This window comes from Littorina saxatilis, linkage group LG4 (genome assembly GCF_037325665.1).
Source record: "Littorina saxatilis isolate snail1 linkage group LG4, US_GU_Lsax_2.0, whole genome shotgun sequence".
Lineage (NCBI taxonomy): Eukaryota > Metazoa > Mollusca > Gastropoda > Littorinimorpha > Littorinidae > Littorina > Littorina saxatilis.
In genome coordinates, this window is record NC_090248.1 from 43,193,469 (window position 1) to 43,216,842 (window position 23,374).

Below are 23,374 nucleotides of genomic sequence, written 5' to 3' on the forward strand. Positions count from 1 at the left end.
ACACATAAACCCTATCCATGGTATGATTGCGAATGACAAAACACATGTCCTGGCCCAATATTATGAACGACTGCCATCGCGCCGACGTTTCCGTGTGCCAAAACATAGGACTGTCAGTGCTAGTAAGAGTTTGTGTTCCCTTTTCCATTACACTCTTAAGCAAACACTAATGTTTTTTTGTGATTCTGATGCTGCTGTTTTAGGTAAGGATTATATTAGTGAGATCTTTTTTAAATGAGAAATTGAATGACTGTGCTGGTGTTTATGAATATTGTAAGCTTACATCTTAACGACGTAATTCCGATATTGTAGTTTGTGATTTTTTTAGCGGAAGTGAATGGAAGTTTTGTGTACGACTCTTTTACATATCTGTCTTACATCTTAACAGCGAGAATTCTGTATTTAGAGAGGTGTTTGCTTGGGGACAATGTTATTACTTAGAACATATATTTAGATATAATGCTGATGTTGTAGGGTTTCGTTTGTCTTTATGTTCCATGCACCACAACAGCAATTTCTTCATGTGAGATAATTAAGTTGATTTGATTTGATACGGTCTCTATCTATCTATCTCTCTCTCTCTCTCTCCCTCCCTCTCGCTAATACACATTGACCTACATACACACACAAACAAACGCACATCTAAACACCCACACACTGATACTTACACACATAAAATCAAAGGGTGTTTCTGGAACTTATTGTGCAGCATACATATTTTAATGAATAATATACATGTGCGTGCATGTGTTTGCAAGTATGTGTGTGTGTGTGCGTGTGTGTGTGTGTGTTTGTGTGTGTGTGTGTGTGTGTGTGTGTGTGTGTGTGTGTGTGTGTGTGTGTGTGTGTGTATGAAGGCAACTCCAATATGTTTGTGTGGCGTCTGTTAACTTCAGGTCAGTCACAGTCATGCTCAGCTGAATGCAGTCAATTGTGTGGGAACGAAGGATTGATCTTTCCAGGATCTAACGGAACGATAGGTTTGTTTCTTATGATTGACTTGGTTTGAGAACATGCTCTGTAGCTGTAGTGGGTCGTGAACGACCGATACTTTCTAGGAGGATTGGACGTACACAGTATGGGTCGTACACGACCCACGCCATCCGAATGGGGATACACACCGTAAAATGCCTTCTTTAATTCCATATGTCGTCCACGGCCCCCCAACATCCGGACTGCGTATTTCAAATGACGTCATTATTCATTTGTTTGTTTAAAAAGACAATCCTTTACAAATTGGTCGATATGAAGGTTCTATGATGTTTGAGGATTACACGAAGTCTCAGTCAATAACTCCCAAAAGTGTTAGAGATACAGACACTTTTGTGAGGCTCTGGGTCGTCCACGTCCAAGGAAGCACACTGAAAGTTATCCGTTAAGGTTAAGGTTAACACGTTATTGGAAATGTGTTGATTTTTGGATGTTCTGATATTTTTTAATCATGGGTACCTTGCTTTTCGGAATATGATTTTCGGGGATATCTGTTCTACTGTATCTTGTGTTAAATCAATCTTTTTGCTGACTATGGTAAGGGAATGAATGGCTTTTCCAATTATATAACTATAGTTTTACAATAAACAGCCTTCTCACAAAGATCTGCACTCAAACACATCTGCCTAATTTTGTTACGGCGAATGCCTACTGAGAAGTACCGAGCCCGACCACGAAGGAATAGACTTAGACATTCAAAACTTGGCATAAATCGAGGAAGGTTCTCATTAAGACTTCATGCAAAATATTACGTATTTTGACTGCTTAGTTTGTGTGCCTTGGTTTCTCAAGGTACCATACCCCACCGTGTACACAACAGTAGAGAAAACTAAAAGGAGCAGTGATCCGATATTTGCGAAGAAAAATATTTAACCCACTGGTAAATTCATCATGACGTAAACATTTGCCTTTATACACCACAGTAATAAGGTGGTCAGCTGAATTCAGGCTAGGAAGGACAGCTGTTTAAGATGACAAACCATGTTGAAGACCACCAACGGTCACAACTCAAGAAACAGCTGAAGCTGTCTGCGTACTGTCCATAATCTAATGTTTAAGGTCCAATTCACCAGAAGACTTTCCCATAATTTCTCTTTCGATAGACTCATAGTACATCTTTAATTCTATGTCGGCAGTGAATGTGGCTTTTGGTAAACGGGCAAGCGTCAGCAGTACATACAGTGACTCCCAGGGCCCATCAGCTCCGGCCTGTATAGCTGTCAACGGCAGAACAAGCACAGCATACAGGTCGACCACACAGACAAATACCAACTGCATCCACACTGGCCTTGGTGACCATGACGCCTTATGGAGTGTGGACCTGGGTCGCAACTACACTGTCACCAATATTACCATCTACAGAAGAGAAGGTTAGATTTTTTTACCGTTTGGGTGTATAAATGCAGGTTTTCGAAAGTAGCTCGACAATTCTTTACATTCATTACAAGCTCAAAGAATAATGAAACTACTTTGTCACAACATTAACCCATTCATACCCACATATTTGTTTTGTATGAAACATCTATAAAGATGTTGGTTTTTATGTCATATTAGCATATCGAACACTATTTGTGATTACAACTGTGAGATTTTTACTTAAGGCGCTCAAATACCCTCGTCTATTAATTATATGGGACGATGGGCACGAGAGGGTCGGGGTTTTAACATTATGGCACCCTAAAAGTGGACAGGGCCCAGAACCATGTATTTATCTTAATTCAACACAATTCATCTTTTTTAGACCAACATACACCCTCAACACACACGCACACACACACACACACACACACACACACACACACACACACACACACACACACACAAACACACTTTTGAGCAGACGTTTATGATTTTTACATTCAGTCAAGTAATGACTGAATGTTTTAATAAGAGCGGAGATCGAGGTTTGTCTCCCGATGTCTGTGTGTCTGTGTGTGTGTGAAAAGCTTTTCTCAAAAACTTCAGAACGAATTGTTATTAAAATTGGTACAGATATTTCTGAGAGCATTTGCTCGAAAAAAAATTTGACGATTGTTGATAGGGCTATTTGATGACGTCATATTTGACCGTTCCTACAAATTGAGGCGGCACTCTCACGGCTACTGTTTTTTTGTGTGAAAATTGTGACAAATGGATTTGTACATAATTCAGTGTTAAAAGTATTGAACACATGTGTACAGATTGGCTAGCCATACTTTTGGTCATTACGGCTCGACGGCGTGATAGGAGTGTCACATGTTGAGATAATGAGCTGACTCTTGTGAACTGTATTGTCATTGGCTACTATTGGCCAATGAGAGATGACTAAAATATGATAACCTTGAAGCGGCCATGTTTGATAGTCGGGTAGAACATCTGAAATCGCTCTCGGGAGAGGGTGTGTTTACTCTACGCTGTTGTAAGATGTTTCTCAAGGAGCAGTGAGTCAACTGTTTAGTGGCTACTGTGAATGAATCTGGTATGATTCAAATGCTGTGAGAATACAGGTATTTATTGAATTGTATTTTTGTTCAGTAACCTTAACGTGTGAAATGACTGTTGGAGTCATGTTGTGAAATGGGTGGAAAGCGTGAGCTGTTGTCAGCCATTTTGAATAGAGTGTGGTATGTTCTGTTGTGATGAAGTTACTTGTAAATGAGCTGGTGTAAATAATATAACAGCATAAGTTAGCTGACGGATAATTGAATATTACTGAGAAAGAATGGAAGTATTATTATGTGGAGAAGTTTATCTTAGAATTGAAACTTACGGTAGCATAAACTTTCTATACAGCATCCCGGTGGGAGCAGGGCGCGCTCGACCGAAGGGTAGACGAGGTGAGAAGAGGAGCGTCCCCTCCTTGCGGCCAGGACCAGTAGAGTCGGCGCAGGGTTGTAACGCAGCGCTGGAGAACTTGCATCTGGTGTGTACCCCATATCACCATGAATGTCGCCATGTCATGGGTGTGATTTGGTGCAAGTGTCGGACCCGCTGAGTCGTGAGTAAACCGAAGATTTGTGCGACCTAGAAGAGTGTGCGCACCCACAGAACTGTGTATGTGGAATAGGATTGTGCGAATCCAGAAAACTTGTAACCACTGAACTGTGAGTTAGCAAGTGAGGAAACCAGCTAAGTGGTGTAGCAAAGGATTGGACGAATCCAGAATAGTGTGTGCGGCCACTGAATTGTGAGTCGACACGTGAATTAGTTAAGTATGTGTGATCCTTGAACTGAGAGTCAACAAGGACGACATCGTCGAGGGAGAGACTTTCCTTTCATCCTACTCGAGATAATATGTTGTATTGAATGAAAGAGTCTTTTGAGTGGATGTGAGATATTATATTTATATTTTGTTGTGATTGCTGGTTAATATTTGTGAGTGCTTAAATATAGGTACGAGGGCAAAGGGCAGAAATTGTGTTCAGTCTTTGTGCCTTGTTTGAGTGTTGTGTGTGTGTGTGAGACGGGAGTTTGTAAACAGAGTAGCACACGCATTTTTCTGATAGGGTATTAACAACACACATACATTTACACGCAAGTACCAGCCGTAACAAAAATGTCGTTACATGATCTTTGACTAAGTGCGGACTATGGGACTGCATTTCAGCTTTGTACCTTAAAAATGTGTTAATGAAATGCTCCCTCGAATTCAACCGATTTTGTCGATTTCTTAAAAGTCGATATTTCTCACAAAGGCGACATCAGTGTATTCTGTATTGCCTCCTGTATCCGCAAATATATAGTTATGTTGTGTTTGATTGAAAAAGGGGCTTACAAATGAAAAACACCCGTTAAATATCGACTTTTTTATTGTCGGAAGAAGACACATAACATAAAAGTATCAATTTGCTGATTCCAAAAATGTATAGTTTTATGGTGTTTGGCGCTGAAAATATGCTCAAAACGAAGGAATTCCTTGAAAGGAAATTATGCTTCAAGCCTGCATTGACTTTACACTCTGTTCGGCGGATCGACCTCATGTGGAACACGCACATGACGTCATATTGAAAGGCTTTTGTCCCGGACACTTTATAATATTTTGTCTCTAAAGCTTATTTTTCTTCTCAAATTAATGCTGCGTCGCCCAAAACAAATAACGGTTTTGGGAGTGACGAAAAAAAAGAACAGGGCCAGAGTGCTATATGTTAATTATGAGCAGTTCTTCCAAACCCATTTGCAAAATATGACACTACCAGCCTGTTTCCGCATATTGAGCCAGAATTTTTTGTCACACACAATATGGGGGAATATAGCTATTCTGATGGACACGTGGGGGAATTCGGGGGCTGTGATTGGATGGTCTCACACATCCCTTTTCCGATCATCAAAGCATAACGCTACGGAAGTCAGCCATTTTTGCCAATATCCAAAAGCATATCGGCAATAACACAGACGCATGGTTCCGGTTTCTTCCACGTGTATAAAGTACACGCATACCTCGCCAGGTTTGTTTCTGTGACTAGTCGACAGACGATGCCATTTGCTTTGTGTGTGTTTTTGTTGTTGCTTACTTTTTTTTTTTTTTTTTTTTTTTTTTTTTTTTTTTCGACCTCAGTTGCATGCAAGGCTGCTTCAACCCATCTTTTTTGCCTCTTTCGTCTTTTTTTTTTTTTTTTTTTTTTTTTTTCTTTCTTTCTTTTTGGGCGGTGAGCATATCCTTCTTCATTGGTCTTTTTTTTTTTTTTTTTAATGAAGTTTTAATTTTGTTTTCTTTTACATTACAATTTAACTAATGTCTGCGTGTATGTGCGTGTGTGTGTGTGTGTGTGTGTGTGTGTGTGCGTGTGTGTGTGTGTGTGTTGTTGTTGCTGTTCCCATAATTCTGTTATATAATACATTTTCAGCGGGACAATACATAACAAGTTAATTAATCCAACGCTCGATAGACAAAGGCGAGAATTTACAAATTACCAATTACAGTACCAGTTTTCAGCACAGCATCATACAGCGCATATATAAATAACTTTACATTAACAGCACAATACTACTAGTTATCTATATTCTTATACACAGTTCAATTTTACTAGAAATTTCGAACTCGAGCTTGGTTCTGAAATAAGATCTTCATGTTAGTTTTTGGATTTCCGTACTTAAACTGGCTTATGCACATTTTCGATATCAATATAAGGTGATTAATTATGAAGGTTTTCTCTCTGGGGATATCACGTGTGAAATACCCAAAAAGAGCCTCTTCGCAGCTTAACTTTATATTTTTGCCTGTACATTTAAATATGTACCCTTGACATTCCTGCCATATGGGTTGCACTGCTCTACACTATTGCTTACTATACTGTACATGACATACATTACGTGTAAATTCCAGTTCTTTGACAGTCAACAAACCTTGCAAATTTCCAGAAGCTGCAATCTGAAGCGACCTATCTCTGATTCTAGCAGACGATCTCTCCAATGTTTAACACAAAATCAGCAAACTCTCCTGTCACATAGAACGTCCATTGTGTTATGCAATGTTGAAATGAAGTTACCGGTCTGAAACATTTAGTCGTTTCTTCAATCACCACGCGAATTCCCAACAGAAGTCAGACTTTCGAACATACAATCTACGTAGGCAAGCATGATACGTCATGACGTCATATGATTCCTAGTATATTGACGTAGAGCTAAACATCCGGTTATCTCGAGTTTTCTCAGTAATACATGTCCGTGGGTTTTTCAATGTTCGGTTATATCCGTGGCTTCATGCGGAAAGGGAACCGTCGTCTGCAATCAACGACATGGACCATTCTGGTACTTGTTGCTGACAAAAACATGATTTTAACACAGAATTTAATGTCAGAATAGCAATATAAACGCTATTGTGTTTTCATCGTAGCAATAGGGTCCGATATTTATAGACTCGAACAAGTATAATGCGACTCGTCTTCGACTCGTCGGCATTGACGGGGGATAACCTGACATAAGCGGGGCAGAGGGTGTACGCGGGGCCTGACACGATTGAAGGCACGTTTTGTCAGTTTTCTTGGATTTGTTTGATTTACGTCGGGATTTAAAGTAAGCTACAGATTCAGCGATGCCTTACATTGTTTCTCGACGCATAAAATGTCATAGAGCGGTTCATATTTGCCCGTAAATTACCCTCAAAGCTGAACATGTCGGCGATCGAGCGCCGGAAATGGCTGTTCGATGGATTTTGGAAGTAGAAATGTGCTTTATTTCACAAAATCAGCTCGTATTTGACATCGGTTTGGGATTTTAATGGACGATGGAGTCATTGAAGATGCAAAGAAGTGCTATTTCGGGGGTAGAATATATCGACCGATCCTGCAGACGAGAGGCGGTCACATGTGAGAGATGAGCGTACGTGGGGCTGCCGACCGCGAATGGGACAGCAGATTCATAATTTATTTTGATCAGTAACATACAGTCTTTTGTTATAGAATGTTTTGTTTTAATCAAATCAATCATTAGAACTCTCTCTCTCTCTCTCTCTCTCTCTCTCTCTCTCTCTCTCTCTCTCTCTCTCTCTCTCTCTCTCTCTCTCTCTCTCTCTCTCTCTCTCTCTCTCAATGATAGATACAATCCATGATAATCTGCACTCGTCAAAAACATCAACTTTTAGAAATAACTCCGAGTCTGTCCCTAAATGAGCACCCAATTGAGCAAGTAGCGGAGCACCGTTTATTGGGACTAATTGTTGATAATAATCTGAGATGGCATACTCACAGCAATGAAATTTGCAAGGAAATTGCTAATTATGTGTTATCAAATTTCTCTTATCAAAGTTGCAATGCATTATTAATTTTGAAGGCCCAAATAAAACCCCACATGGATTATGCTTCTATAGTCTGGGACGGGTGTAGTGAGGTTCACTTGAAGAAGTCGCTCCAGCGAATCGAAGAGCTGATAAGTTAATTCTGCCCAGTTCATCTCTTCCTACGATCGAAAAGATGGAAAGTATAGGGATGTGAAGCTTAAAGAATCAGATTTTAATAAATGTTCATTTATGTACAAGTCGTCTATCACGAAGCCCCAACCTATCTTATACAACTCTTCAAATCATCTCCGTCATATTATCCAAACACTAGAAATAACCTTGTTTTGCCAAGGCCCCTCATTGATTTGCTTAAAACAAGTGTTTCTAATATGGTGCATGACTTTGGAATTCACTGCCTGTAAATATCAGGTCCTGCCTGTCATTATCTTTTTTTAAATTCCGTCCTTAATTGAGCACGAAGTCGACTTGGTGAAGCTTAGCAAAGTATTTATACCAAAAACCGGCAGCTGTGGCAAAGGTCTTTGTACCCTACTTCGCTTCGCAAGTTCTGACAAGCAAAGCTACGCCGTAGCTTTGCGACGAAGTTGTTCTTTTTGTCTGAAGAGTGCATGTTTTTGGATACAAGATGGACGTAGAAATCACACTCGAAATAACAGAGTGCATTCCCTCGGACTTTGCGAGGTTATGCTAAAAGTAGTTCAATTAAAGCCCCAGTCCGTCCCAAATGGTTTACAGAACAATTTAAATCTTCTCAAGAAAAAAGCAGTTCTAACCTTATCGAACACACTTGCAATAGCATTTACTGAATAGCATTAAATGACACAGTTCGTTTGAATGGCTATTTAGCTCGCGTAAACCACACACCTGATTTCGAGGTTTATCTAACCCCTGAGCCATCGTGAACCCGTGTGATCCACTTTCCTTTTTTTTACAATTTAGTAGTCAGTTTGTGATTTCAATGCGACTCGCTGTATCTGCAATAGCACGTTATTGTGTACCTCTGAATCTAAAACGCAACAAACGGATGTGAGTCACACGAACTGAGTGGTGGCGGTTGACCGTTCAAAGAAACTGGCGACATGTAGAACATTCGTCTGCTACGAGAAACACGTTTTGCGGGACACGCTTCCGGGCTACCTTTTTTAAACTTTCAAAACTTCGAGTTGTACTGATCTTGTCTTGATGAAAAAAGAATTCTTTTATGATTTAAGAATGTTTGTGTAACAAGCTGTCAATTTATTATTTAGATTTTAAAAGTTAGGTCTAGCGCCAAAACGAGCCGTCCGATTGTCTGATCACGCAAAAATAAATTCTTTGAAAATTGCTCGCTCTTTACGTATACGGAGGGCACCAAGGATGTTCTCCAGCGGTGAGTGTTTAAACGAAAGGGTGTTTGTACTGTGTGCCTGACAGTGTCTGTGATGGTTTACGGGAAGCTGAGTGTGCCTTTAAGGGACGAATTCTCGTTCCGGAAGCTTCGCCCAGTGAGCTACGCGAAGCCGACTTCGTCCAATTCAGGACATGCTTTAAAGGACCGGCACGGTGGCCTAGTGGTAAGGCGTCCGCCCCGTGATCGGGAGGTCGTGGGTTCGAAACCCGGCCGGGTCATACCTAAGACTTTAAAATTGGCAATCTAGTGGCTGCTCCGCCTGGTGTCTGGCATTATGGGGTTAGTGCTAGGACTGGTTGGTCCGGTGTCAGAATAATGTGACTGGGTGAGACATGAAGCCTGTGCTGCGACTTCTGTCTTGTGTGTGGCGCACGTTATAATTATGTCAAAGCAGCACCGCCCTGATATGGCCCTTCGTGGTCGGCTGGGCGTTAAGCAAACAAACAAACAAACAAAATGCTTTAAAGACAGCTCCGAAAGCACCTCTCTAACGACTAAGTGTGTTGTGTGTATGTGCATACTCTGTGTGTGTGTGTGTGTGTGTGTGTGTGTGTGTGTGTGTGTGTGTGTGTGTGTGGTGTGTGTGTGTGTGTGTTTGTGTGTGGGTGTGAGTGTGTGTGTGTGTGTGTGTGTGTGTGCTTGTGTGTGAGTGTGCTCTTATTGTAGGAAGTGCGTGCAAGTTCTGATATTTCATTCATTGATACTTCACCGGATCACGCGTTGAGCTACACAGTCCGGATGATGTTGGTCGTGTACGACCCATACTTTCCAAAGAAGGATTCGATGTAAAAAGTATCTATATATATATATCTATATGTCGTATCCATTCTGTACAATTTGCGCATTATGTACAATGAGCAGCATATCGTGCTCATTGTATACAATGAGCAACAAGTTTTGCTCATTGTATACAATGAGCAAAACTGTTGCCCATTGTATACCATGAGCAAGACCATAAAGTTGCACATTGTATACAATGTGCACCGAGTGAGCAAGATTGTTGAATGGCGTTCAAGCTACACTGATATATGAATCATAGTGAATGGTAAAGTGTTCAAATAACGATGTTTGTTATGTTTAAGCATTGTTTTAATTCTCATTTCGCTAAAACTAAACAGTGTATTAAGAATTTAATTATTGTAAATTAAAGGGGCAGAAAACAGCTAAAAACAACTTTGTTTAAAAAAATTATTGATGCATAGGAACCACTTTAGTGAAACCGCACATCGATAGCGCTGTTAGTTTGGCTGGAATCGTTGGTCTGCACACAGACTTTCCACGAGACATTCTCGATGCGATGAAGCCAGAATCTGAAAAAATCTCCTACGGTTGTGCAATTCTGCACACTCGGATCGTGCCGATGTTGAAGGCCTCCATGGCGATGGTGTGGAAGGCCTCCCTGACGATGGTGTGGAAGGCCTCCCTGACGATGGTGTGGAAGGCCTCCATGGCGATGGTGTGGAAGGCCTCCATGGCGATGGTGTGGAAGGCCTCCCTGACGATGGTGTGGAAGGCCTCCATGGCGATGGTGTGGAAGGCCTCCATGGCGATGGTGTGGAAGTTCTCCCGAACACTCTCTTAGGTGGTGGAAATAACGTGGATAGTATCCATGACGATCACCCTGCCACTGCATTATCCGTACTGTCGGCATTAGCACGTGTCGGTGAGAATGTTACTGACGATCTGTGCAGGGTGTGTGGAGTCATTTTGGATACCCCGCCTGTCATGTGTGATTCTTGTCGTTGTTCGTGTACAGGAGCAGGATCGAGCGAAGAGACAAATCAGTGTTTACTGTGCCGGCGGACATCGCAACATCAGACTGTTCGTACCCAAGTTAGAAGAAATCAAAAACGGGCAGCAGAACACATGCTTGAATCGGCAAGGAAAAAGTTAAAAGTTGCAGATGTGAATGATTGCGTGCGCGTACCTATACCGATGTATGACAGAGCCAAAGGTGATCAAAGAAACCTACTCGGAGTCATCACTGAAGTGGACCGCGACAGAGGAATGTACACCATTGCGACAAGACACGGACGACTCGCCTCGAAATTCAGTCGAAACCAGTTCAAAATCAACGAGAGCAGGTTATTCACCCAAGATGACATTCCAGAAGAAAACCGGAACAAGACGAAATCAGTCAGAGAGACCGCCATCGCAATCAGCCGTGGACACAGCCAAGGCTACGCTAAATGTAACTGCCTCGGAGTATGCACAACAAACAAATGCAAATGCTTCAAAGCTCGGCTTCAATGTACTTCTCATTGCCACCCCCGATCTGCTAAATGCAAGAACCATCATGCTTAAAAAAGAAGCAGGTGACCTCTGTGGTACGTTGTTGTCGTTGTTTCCATGTTTTAGCGTGACATGAAAACATGAGCGTTATTAGCAAAAGCGTGAAAGGCGGTGAAAACGACGCTCTCATTAGCAATGACATGACAATGTGAGCGTTATTATGAACAAATGTTATGTGTGTGTGCGTGTGTTGAAACAACATTATTTGTTGTATTTGTTTTTATTGTTTAATTAATTTACAATAATTAAATTCCTAATGCACTGTATAGTTTTAGCGAAATGAGAATTAAAACAATGCTTAAACATAACAAACATCGTTATTTGAACACTTTACTCACATATTCCATTCAACCATTCACTATGATTCATATATCAGTGTAGCTTGAACGCCATTCAACAATCTTGCTCACTCGGTGCACATTGTATACAATGTGCAACTTTATGGTCTTGCTCATTGTATACAATGGGCAACAGTTTTGCTCATTGTATACAATGAGCAAAACTTGTTGCTCATTGTTTACAATGTGCAAGATATGCTGCTCATTGTACATAATGCGCAAATTGTACAGAATGGATACGACATATATATATATATAAAACATCAGAAATTGTGAAAGAAACAATTGAAAGTCAGCAGAGACTTTCTTCCGAGATTTGTTAAAATCTCTTAGCAGAGATAGAGAGAGAAGTAAGTATCCCTTCACAGACAGCCTATTGGGAGCATCAGACCCTCCTCAAGGGGGACCGAGATTTACAGAGCAAAGTCCCTTTGTGGGGGACGTATCGCAAGGTAATCTAGTCCTGAGGAGGACCATTGTATTTGTACCTAGACCAGACACGTGTTTCGACACTATTGTGTCTCATCAGTGGTCAGGTGGTACTGATGGCGAGAGTTGTCAACCCATTGTATCCAACTAAGAAGCAAACCATTCTCTGAATGGTAGCTTCTGTTGGCATGGGAGACTACCCTCATCTGACAACCCCAAGAGGATATCTGTGAAGGGAAACACTTTGATTTAAGGCCAAAGTGTAGAATTGATATTTATTAAGAAAGAATTTAGAAATTTAGACAAGTTTTAACCAAGAAATTAGGTTAAAACAAGGGAAATTTGAAAAAGCCTAAAGGGAGGTAACTCTGTACCAGCCTGCAGATCCAGAAATGGATACGCGAACAAGTTAGATCTAATTTTGAAAAGAAATATATATATATACGGCTTCTCTGTGTGTGTGTGTGTGTGTTTGAGTGTGTGTGTGTGTGTGTGTGTGTGTGTGTGTGTGTGTGTGTGTGTTTGTTCCTCATGCGCGGCCAAAGTTCTCGATGGATCTGCTTCAAATTTGGTGGGCATATTCAGGTAGACCCAAAACACAACCTGCTCAATGAGATATTTCAACACGTGCTCTCAGAGAGCAGCGCCGAACCGATTTTGGTTTTATTGTGGATCCATTTCCAGTAACTCTTCCTTATCTTCTCCAGTGTTTTCAGCGTTTACCTCCCTTCCTTCGTATGGTGCACTACGGTATGAGAAGCAGCTTCGGATATTCCCGTTCCGTTACTATTTTTAGAAGGTCACCGCAGTGTCCAGAACGCTTTCCTTGCACCCGTAAGTTGTCCTCACTGTAAAAGTGCAAAGGTCGAATCAATTTATAGCCACGCGAAAAATACACTGTCATCTATCTCTATATATTTATACATATAGATATATATATATACGGCTTCTTTGTGTGTGTGTGTGTGTGTGTGTTTGTGTGGGTGTGTAAGCAACACCTGTGTATTGTAGAGTTCTGTGTGCGATGTGGTCTGGCGGCTTTGATGTGGCTGTATGTAAAGCGGACAAACACTCAAGTCCTTAATGGCTCAAAACCGTAGGACTTTTAATATTAATTTTAACGTGGCTGTATGTTCTGGCCTTCCTCTGAAAAGCCAAAACAGTTTAAAAGGGCTTAGAGATAAGCTCTAAATTTCTCAATCATGTTTGAGTGGACTTCGCCTCCAAAGGTGATTGTGGTGTTTCGGCACCCGGTTACATTCGGCGTCGTCGACAAGGATGGAACACGACATGATATGATCAGGAATGGCATTATGGCCACTGAATCATATTCGTGCTGTTCCCATTCCACGAATCTGGGTGGGACCTAAGCTTGGCGGGTCCATGGTTCGGACCCGGCGAAGCCGGCGTACGGTGCGCCACTCAAGCCGGGTATTTGGCTCTACTTCTTCCCGGCGAAGCCGGCTACCCGGCGAAGCGGGTATTCATCTAGTTAGTTATATGGTTCGTACACGACACACGCCATCTGAATTGGGATAAAAGTTTTGCCACCTCCTTACAAAGTATCCGCCATCCGAATAAGAATATTCAACGTAAATTGCCTTACGTTATTCCATATGGGTCATCCGGACTGTGTAGTTCAAATTACGTCATCGTTTTTTTGTTGTTTTTTTACAAAGAAAATCTTCCAAGAGTTCGGCAATGGGAAGGTGATTGGAGATTACACGAAGTCTCAATTAAAATGTCCAAAGAGTTTCAGAGATAAAGACGACTTGGTGAGGTTCTGGGTCGTCCACTACCCACGAAGCGCGGTCAAGGTTAATCTTCACCGTGCTTCGTGTGTCGTGGACGATTTTTCTGACTCATACTGATGGAACATTCCTCATTTCTACATCCACATGTGTTCTGTTCGTTTTGCCTGAAGATAATTATAACCAGCGACGCATGTCAGGAATCCACGTGGAGGTGGACAGCCAGACGTGTTACACTTTCCCCCGGGCTGATGACAACGTTACCGCTCTGGACAATCTGACTGATACGATTGACGTGACCTGTACACCGCCCATCGCTGGCCGTGTGGTCAGGCTGCAGAAACATGAAGCGGGGTCCGAACAATATTACGGTGTTTTCATCATCAACGTCTGTGAGGTGCAAGTATGGGGTATGCCAGCTCTCTCTCTCTCTTTCTCTCTCTCTTTCTCTCTGTCTCTGTCTGTCTGTCTGTCTGTCTGTCTGTCTGTCTCTCTCTCTCTCTCTCTCTCAGTTTTCCCGGCGCTTGAGATGAACTTACCGCAGCGAGCAGTCAGAAAATTGTTGCTCTGATGATCCATGTCACATTTTTGCTAATTACTGCGGTTGTGGATATAATCAAATACTTTTTTTACAATAAGTAAAGAGAGATTGAATTGCTTTTCATTTTGGTGTAAAAATCGAGAGGATCAAGAAAAATGCCTGTCCATAACTTGTGCTTTCGTGTCAGCTGTGGCCGGTTTGTGTCAACCTACCGGCCACATGGCTTCATGGCACAGCGTGCAAGCCACGCTGTCAAAATGCGTGTCCAAGTGATACGCGCTAGGGGCAGACTGGACGTTCTTTGGTTTGTGTTTGTGGCAAGCTACTTTCTGTGCTGTGGCGACGTTGAAATGAATCCAGGACCTACCACAGACGCTACAAATGTTGCTGGCCCGGATAAGCATAACGAAGGAAAAGGTGACACAACAAACGAATCAAACCAGTACAGACAACCTGAAACTGTGAGTAAACAAACTACGCCGGTACCTACTGCCATCGAAACTTGCATAGCTCCTGACATGGCAGCACAAATCTTGAAAGCCATTCAGCAACAAGGAGAAAAGTTTGAGAGTCTGGAAACCAACATGCATCACATACAGACAGACTTGAGTTCTATCAAGACAGATATCATATATATTGCAGTCGTGAAAAGCAAATGTGATGCAATAGAGAAAAGGTGTGACAAGCTGGGGTCGAACTACCAGACACTGACAACGGCAGTTCACTCAAACAAAGACGATGTGGAATATCTGTTCAATTCCAATCAGAAAAACAAAGAAATTATCGCCGACTTTTCTTCTGCTATGAGTAGCGTGCAAGATGAGATGAGCAAACTTCATACAGAAATAGAGAGACTTGAAGAGTTTTCACGGCGTGATAATTTGCGTCTGTATGGGGTGCCCGAAAGAGAGGAACATGAGAACTACTATACGACGCCTGTGCCAAAGCTGTGGCAGATGTACTCAACAGTGTGGAAGGACAAAAGAAGTGGACTCCCGACGACATAGCGCGTGCACACAGAGTGGGGGAAAGCAGAGATGGCCAGCCCAAACCGATGATCGTCAAGTTCTGTCGTTGGAAAGACAAAATGTCTATCCTAACCAACAAACAATACAGAGACAGTCTTCAAGAAGGGAGTGAGGGCTGTGCACGACTTGACGAGAAACCAGGCCAAGATTGTCGCTGAAGCCAAAAGAGAGGGAAACGTGGCTTTTTTCAAAAGAGGAAAGCTTGTTGTGCAACCAAGAGAAGGTCAAAGACTCTACGCCGATGCTGGTGCAGACGAAACAAGGCAGCCAACCACGCAGAGACAGCCAGCCGAGCGACAAGCCGACCATAACAACAGGGGCAAAGGTCAACGCCAATGGCAGCCAAGAGGGAGACACGGGGATTCCCCTGTTCGGGAGCAGTCCACTGACAGATCACAGCGTTTTGCACGTGACGGGCGTCGTGACAGCCGTGGCACTGGGTCACAGCAGTCTGGACTTCACCGCTTTTGGGATGAAGGTGAGAGGTCACAACGCTCTCACAACAACAGCCAAGGATTAAGCAGTAACTAGTGGTACCCGTGCTACGCACTTTGTGTGCTGCGCATGCGATGTCATTTTGTTGGTTATGTGCTTGTGAAAATGTTGTTTGCACCCCTCCCCCCCCCCCCCCGCACATTATCCCGCATATAATGAATTATATTCTCTTGGGGAGCATGGGTTTCAATACATTTTGTTATTAATGAGATGCCATTTCATGATATGTGTGAATTTATATATTTAATCATTTTAACTTTATGTAATCAATGTTTGTATCTTATTAAACGAAGATCTAATGAGTTAAGGTGTTTGTTGCCATGAGTGTTTGTAGCAAGTTTGATGATTGGGAATTGCCATAGCTCAGTCTGGGATAGTTTGTACTCGTCCCCAAACAACTGAAGGACCATAGTTTGTTTACAGAAAGCTATAGACTGAGCCGTGAGATCCAGCCATTTATCTTGCCAGAGATCCGCATGGGATGTGTTGTTGATACTTGCAAAATTTAACAAAGCAGCTATTTTGAAAAATATTTACTTAAACCAACAATACATCCATGTGGAGCACTGGTTACTTGAGGGATTACTGTGGTAATTGTGACCAAACGCCGCAAAAGGAAATCACACAATATCACAATTGTAATCATTTTAACACTTTAATAAAATTAACGAAAGAGATTATTAAAAATTGAAAAACCAAATTTATTTCACAAAAAAACACCAACAAAATAGTAGTTTTGTTATGACACGATAGTGACATCTCAAACACACACACACACACACACACACACAATCGAGTGCAGCATCCATGAACACACACACAGACAAACACACACACAATAAATGTACGTCCAATGGAACGTGTGCGCGTGTGTGTGGATGCTGTTTTCAGGTAATAGAACCCCCCACATGTATGGCCTATGCCATGGGTTAGAGAAGTAGAAAAAGCAAGATTCGTTCACCCCCCCCCCCCCCCCCCCCCACATGTAATGCGCCATGGGTCATAGATTTTTACGAAATGGAAATCTAAAACGTCCAAAATAATTATATAATGATTCAAACGCATATTCAGACCTGGGAACCCCTGTTTTGCACTTTGACTATTCTCTGTTTCTCAAACAAACTTGGTGTATTATCAAAAAAATGAGCGTACTCCACACAGCGTGTATCCATGATTAAAACATGCCTCATGCGCGTCAAAATGGCGGGGGGAGACTGCAAATTCTCTATCTCTATAGTATAACCCCTGTGGCAGAATACAGCAAGGTTAGGAACACTTTACGAAAGTTTTACAGACTGATAAATGGGATTTACCTGTAGAGCCAGTTGATGCGACAGCAGATTGACAGCTGTCTCGATTCAAAGCTGGGCAGAAGCAAGCGGTCCGAATGTTGCCACGCTTTAGGTCTGACTGCGCGACCGCACGCGACTATACAAACAAACAAAATAAAATACAGCAGGAATGACGTTTGCATGAATCCATGATTACGTCTACATGAACAACAGTGATAAAAGTGCGCATCTCTTCCCAGCCGTGCAGCGCTTTGAAAGTTGGAAGCATTAAAATTTAAACGGGTAAAAGCCATCGTGAAGATACGAAAAAAAGGTATGACGTCTAAAATACATAATGATTCAAACGCATAGTATAACAACAGAAAATATATTCATGGTTCACACACACACACACACACAATCGAGTGCACACATCCATGCTTATTTAAAGTCATGTACACACACACACACACACACACACATACATGGCATCAAGCAATACACAATTAAATGACACATATGGAAAACGTATAATGAACATGAACATGGCAAGTAATTCACACCGTTACCTACTATAAAATTGATGATATATATATACCACTCACTTGCTATTCGCCTAAAAGCTTGCAGTGTGCTGTGACACATATAAGAAACCAGAAGAAAAAAGGACTTTACTTTGGCGAAAAGAGCATATGCTGCTTATTTTTGTACATAACTGCTATAACTGTATTTTTTCCGAACACTTACATGTAAAAAACATGGAGATATATCTTACCATTTCACTAAGACAGCCAAAATAACGGTCAAATTAAGGGGAGATCATGATGACGTACATGTCTATGGTTGCACCGTGGGGAAATATTTAGTCGCTGGAACCTATAAGGTTATACGGCGACTTATCAGATGATAATGTTTCGAACTTATCTTTTAAAAATTAAGTAAACAAATCTATGGAATATTTTGGAGTTCCATTAACAGATAAACAGATCTATCTATCTTCTTATTATTTTAGGTTCGTCTGGGGTAGAGAAATAAAACACACAGCTAGGTTCGTCTGAGGTGCGGTCGCGTAGTGTTTAGTCAAACCGTTCGCTTTCGGCCAATGGGATAGCTGGGATATTCTGTCTGCTACGACATTTCACGTTAAAAAGGCCTCAAAAAGCCATTTCGCTTTCGAAGTCGTCAATCTAACCCAGCCTATCGTCTTCATCGCGATCCGTTACTACGGGAAAACCGAGGGACAGGGTCCAAACCGGCGGGGTTTGGTAGGAGATACGTCCACACGGCGAAAAAGGCCACGCGTATTGAAGTTGAAGAAGAACCAATCACAGATCTCTTTCGGCGAGGTCAAAGTTCAGGTCAAAGTTCACTGTTGTCTGCTCAAATTTGCGAGACAAACCTCTTGAAACTTTGTTCGTGGACAAAATTGGAAGTCGGGACCTAGCGGAATCGATTTCCTGGGTCACGTTGGCATAGTAACCGAAGGAGAAGGCACAAATCCGCGCGGTTTGGTCACAGGAATCGAAAAACCACCGAAAACCCTACCAGTATTATATAGTAGATAGTAGATGTGCGGCGCTCAGAAAGAAACAAGAAATAGGACAAACCCGACCATCCCGGCAATGTAAAGTTTCTAGCGTACAATGTAGAAAATGTATATAACAAACTTCCTGACGATTTATCTTTTATTAGCTACGTGTGTTCTTTCGACATAGTCTGATTGACAGAGACATTTGTGAACAGTGACTTTGATTTTAGTACTATTTTTACTGACTTTACCAAATGTGTCGCGCCTGCGAAGAAACTTTCTCGGCGAGGTAGGCGGAGTCGTACTTTTAATAAGGAAATCCATGTCGTGCTTTGTTTCGGAAGTCAGTAGCGACATTGACAATACTGTTGCTCTAAGAATAAACAAGACAGCTTTCGGCACTGAAACAGATGTGTTGCTGGTAGCCTCATATGTCGTGCCTATTAACGGACCTTTGTACGACACCTTAGCGTTAACAGATGGACTCTTAATACTTGAGGAATGTATGGTGCAGATACTTCAGAGGGACGACATGCATGTTGTGTTATGTGGTGACCTTAATGCAAGAACGGGCTGTGAGCAGCTAAATCTCGAAGACATGTCACCGCTTGCGCCCGAGGCTAAGGACGATACAGGCAGGTGTTCTAAAGACACGTCAGTCAACAGCTTTGGAAAATCCCTGTTGAACTTGTACTTTATGCTTGACTGTGTTATTACACCCCCGGTATAGGGGTGTGTATAGGATTCGCTCCATGTGTTTGTTTGTTTGTGTTCGCATATAGATCTCAAGAATGAACGGACCGATCGTCACCAAACTTGGTGAACAGGTTCTATACATTCCTGAGACGGTCCTTACAAAAATTGGGACCAGTCAAACACACGGTTAGGGAGTTATTGGTGGATTAAGATTCTACAAGGACTTATAGAGGACAAAGGGAAATAACCTTCTCAGTTGGTGGCAGTGAGAATGGTTATTTCCCTTTGACGGGGGTGTTTTTCCTACCTCGGAGGAATTTCTTGTTTTAAATGGTTTATGCAAGAGTGATTCAGAAGGAAAATTTACGTTTATTTCTCCTAACAGTAGCAGTGTTATTGACTATTTCATTGTGTCATCAGATCTGTATTCTGGAAAGTTTGACTTGCGAGAAGGCGATCGTGTCGACTCTTGGCATTTACCTGTTGAACTTGTGTGGGAAAGGGTTGACGGTAAAATTAATGTGCACGAGGAGACAACAAGCTGTGAAGACCGCATTTTCTGGTGTGACAGCTTTTTGAGCGAGTATGAAGGCGAGCTCGCTTCACCTGATTTCCAGCAGCTGATGCATGATGCACGGTCTGCCCTAGATTCCAGTGTTGACATATTTTTGAGGGCACTCCATTGCGTGTATGTTTAGGACGATTGGCAAGAAGAAAAAAGATATAAACGAATGGTTTGACAAAGATTGTCTGCGCAAGAAAGCCGTCGTAAAACGGTTCCTGAAACGGGCTCAGATAGCTAACAAGCAAAATTATGAGGTATGCAGGGAAGAATATGTACAGGAACGCAAAGAGTACAAGGAATTGTTGTATAGAAAGAAACTTGATTTTGATTTAGAAAGACTTGCCAAGTTGAAAAATTCCATAAAAGACCCGGACCAAAAGTGTTTTGGCAAACTATTCGGTCATTGAACGCAAAGAAAGCAATCTTCCATGGCATCTCAAGTGAACAGTGGTGCGAACATTTTTATGAGGTTGTTTTGTGTCTAGAGTATAAAAGGATACCGATGAAGTTGAGGAGGAAGTAGTTGATGAATTATTTAGCGAAAACATTTCAAAGCAAGAAGTGATTGACAGTATCCGTAATTTAAAAGTAGGAAAGAGTGCTGGGCCAGATATGATTGTGAGCCAAATGTTGAAGCATGCCAATGAAACAGTATTGGACTTTCTTGTTGATCTGTTCAACATGTTGTTTGACACGGGAACATTCCCTGAAGAGTGGTCAAGATCAATTATCATACCAATTCATAAGAAAGGAGACGTGAATGTATCGGATAATTACCGTGGCATAGCCTTGGCCAGTGTTGTAAGCAAGGTATTTATACACACATTCTCAACAAGAGATTGACGAAGTGGGCTGAGAAAGAGGAGAAAAAAATGTGAAGAACAAGCCGGCTTCAGGTCAAATTACAGTACTGTTGATCATATTTTTTCGTTATATGGCATTGTTCTGAAGCATTTATTAAAAAATAATAAACTGTACATAGCCTTTGTAGATTTTAAGAAGGCATTTGACTCTGTGAACAGGAATGCATTATGGGAGGTTTTGAGGAAAAGTGGTGTAAACGGGAAAATGTATAAGGCCCTAACAGCCCTTTACACATCAGTGAAAGCATGTGTGCGTGACCGATGTAATTATTCTGATTATTCTGAATGCCCAAGAGGGGTGAAACAAGGATGTTTATTGAGCCCTTTGATGTTCTCCTTCTTTATTAATGAACTGGCAACAGAAGTGTCCTGTAAGGGAAGACATGGTATACAGTTGATAACTGGTGCGACGGAGATATTCTTGCTACTTTTCGCTGACGATGTTGTTTTGATGTCTAATTCTGTCATAGGTTTAGAAAACCAACTGAAGAATTTAAAAAGAAAAGAGATCGCCTGTGCTTATCAGTTAACTTGGATAAAACTGATGTCATGGTGTTCCGTATGGGAGGCCACCTTGCAGCTCACGAGAAATGGTCCTGTGGTGGCGAGGCAGTCCGAGTAACCAACTCGTACAAATACCTCGGCATGTTGTTTACTACAAAACTGAGTGTAAATGTTGCTTTGAGTGAGATGTCCAGAAAGGGAAAGAAAGCAGTCATTGAGATACAGAGAACAATGAGAAAACTGAATGTTGCTGATCCATTGGTGTTTTGGAAGATGTTTGATGTGCAGGTAGAACCCATTTTAACATACGCAGCCGAAGTTTGGGGGCTAGAGGGCGTCAAGCCAATTGAGCAAGATCACACTTTTGCTATCAAAAGGTTTTTAAATGTTCCGCTGCATTCCTCAAATACAATGGCGTACGGGGAAATAGGCAGATACCCACTTTTCATAAGAACTGTTGTCAAATGTGTGAAATATTGGCTTAAGTTAACAAGACTTCCGCAAACCAGAATTTGCAAACAGACCTATGAAATGCTCCTTTTGCAACATGAATCTGGCAAGCACAACTGGGTTTCCAAAGTTAAGAAGGTGTTAACTGAAAACGGGTTTGGCGCATTGTTTGGCTGGTGCGACGGGTTGGCTACGATAAAGGTTTTGTTTCCCTGTTTAAAGATCGACTGATTTGTATGTATAAACAAAACTGGCATTGGGAAATGGAGACTAACAAGAAGTACCGATGGTTTTATTCTTTTAAAAGCGTTTTTCACCCTGAGAAGTACATATTATGTATAGCAAACAAATGGAAAAGAGATGCGCTTGCTAGATTTCGGTTAAGAGCCTGTGGGCTGAGGAGCAATGCTCAGTGGTTTTTAATACAACAGGCACGCGACAGTGCATGCCCGATGTGTGATGGAGGCTGTGAAGACGAGGTACACTTTCTTTACCACTGTACAGCCTATGCTGATACCCGTGCAAAGTGTAACGTGTTAAAAAGTTGTTCTGAACCAGCCTCAATGGAAGATGTAACCCGTATCCTAGCCATGGATGAAGAAAGTGTACTCGAACCAACTGCACAATTTATTTCTAAGGCACTAAACATGCGCAAAAAGAAACTAGATGAGTCAAGCTGAAATGATGTATAATGTAATTTTTACGTACGCATATGTTGGACTGGATGGTCTTCTCATTTAAATCGGGTTGCGTGTACATGTAGGGACTGGGTGGCCGAGTGGTAACGCACTTGCGCTCGGAAGCGAGAGGTTGCGAGTTCGACCCTGGGTCTGGGCGTTAGCAATTTTCTCCCCCCTTTCCTAACCCAGGTGGTGGGTTCAAGTGCTAGTCTTTCGGATGAGACGAAAAACCGAGGTCCCTTCGTGCACACTACATTGGGGTGTGCACGTTAAAGATCCCAGGATTAACAAAAGGGTCTTTCCTGGCAAAAATGTATGGGCATAAATAAAATAAAAATGTCCACCAAATACCCGTGTGACTTGGAATAATAGGCCGTGAAAAGTAAATATGCGCCGAAATGGCTGCGATCTGCTGGTCGATGGATTGTGTAAAAAATTCCATCTCACACGGCATAAATAAATCCCTGCGCCTTGAGTCCGAGTCTGGAGATACGCGCCCGATATAAGACTTCATATAATAATAATACGCGTGGATTTACACGTGTGCGGGTGTAGTCTATATAAGCGTGTGTGTGTGTGTGTGTGTGTGTGTGTGTGTGTGTGTGTGTGTGTGTGTGTGTGTGTGTGTGTGTGTGTTTTCGTCTGCAGCCATTGTTGTTTTTGTATAGATATGTATTTAGACATGTTCCCCTCCTAGTCACGCGAGGGTAACGCCGACTTGTGGTTTATTGGTTTTAAATATTTGTGGTCTGCAGATTGATTGGTTTTATGAGTGTGTGTTAACTGTTGGATTTTCTTTTGTGTGTACATACTATACCTTGCTTTTTACCCTTAGTCTTAGATATTTT

The 23,374-nt window shown here is 41.9% G+C and overlaps 1 protein-coding gene and 1 long non-coding RNA gene across 2 annotated transcripts in view; both read left to right on the forward strand.

The window, feature by feature from the left end:
- LOC138964809 (uncharacterized) overlaps positions 1-2,613 on the forward strand; it is a 172,502-nt gene extending 169,889 nt beyond the window's left edge. The window contains exons 2-3 of the long non-coding RNA XR_011455222.1: positions 897-980; positions 2,127-2,613. This is a non-coding gene — a long non-coding RNA (uncharacterized lncRNA). The remainder of the gene's footprint in view (positions 1-896; positions 981-2,126) is intronic.
- An 11,470-nt stretch (positions 2,614-14,083) lies between these two features.
- Positions 14,084-23,374, forward strand: part of LOC138964788 (receptor-type tyrosine-protein phosphatase epsilon-like) — a 76,052-nt gene continuing 66,761 nt past the window's right edge. The window contains exon 1 of the mRNA XM_070336835.1: positions 14,084-14,315. Coding sequence (XP_070192936.1) covers positions 14,099-14,315 — 217 coding nt within the window. The 5' untranslated portion in view covers positions 14,084-14,098. The remainder of the gene's footprint in view (positions 14,316-23,374) is intronic.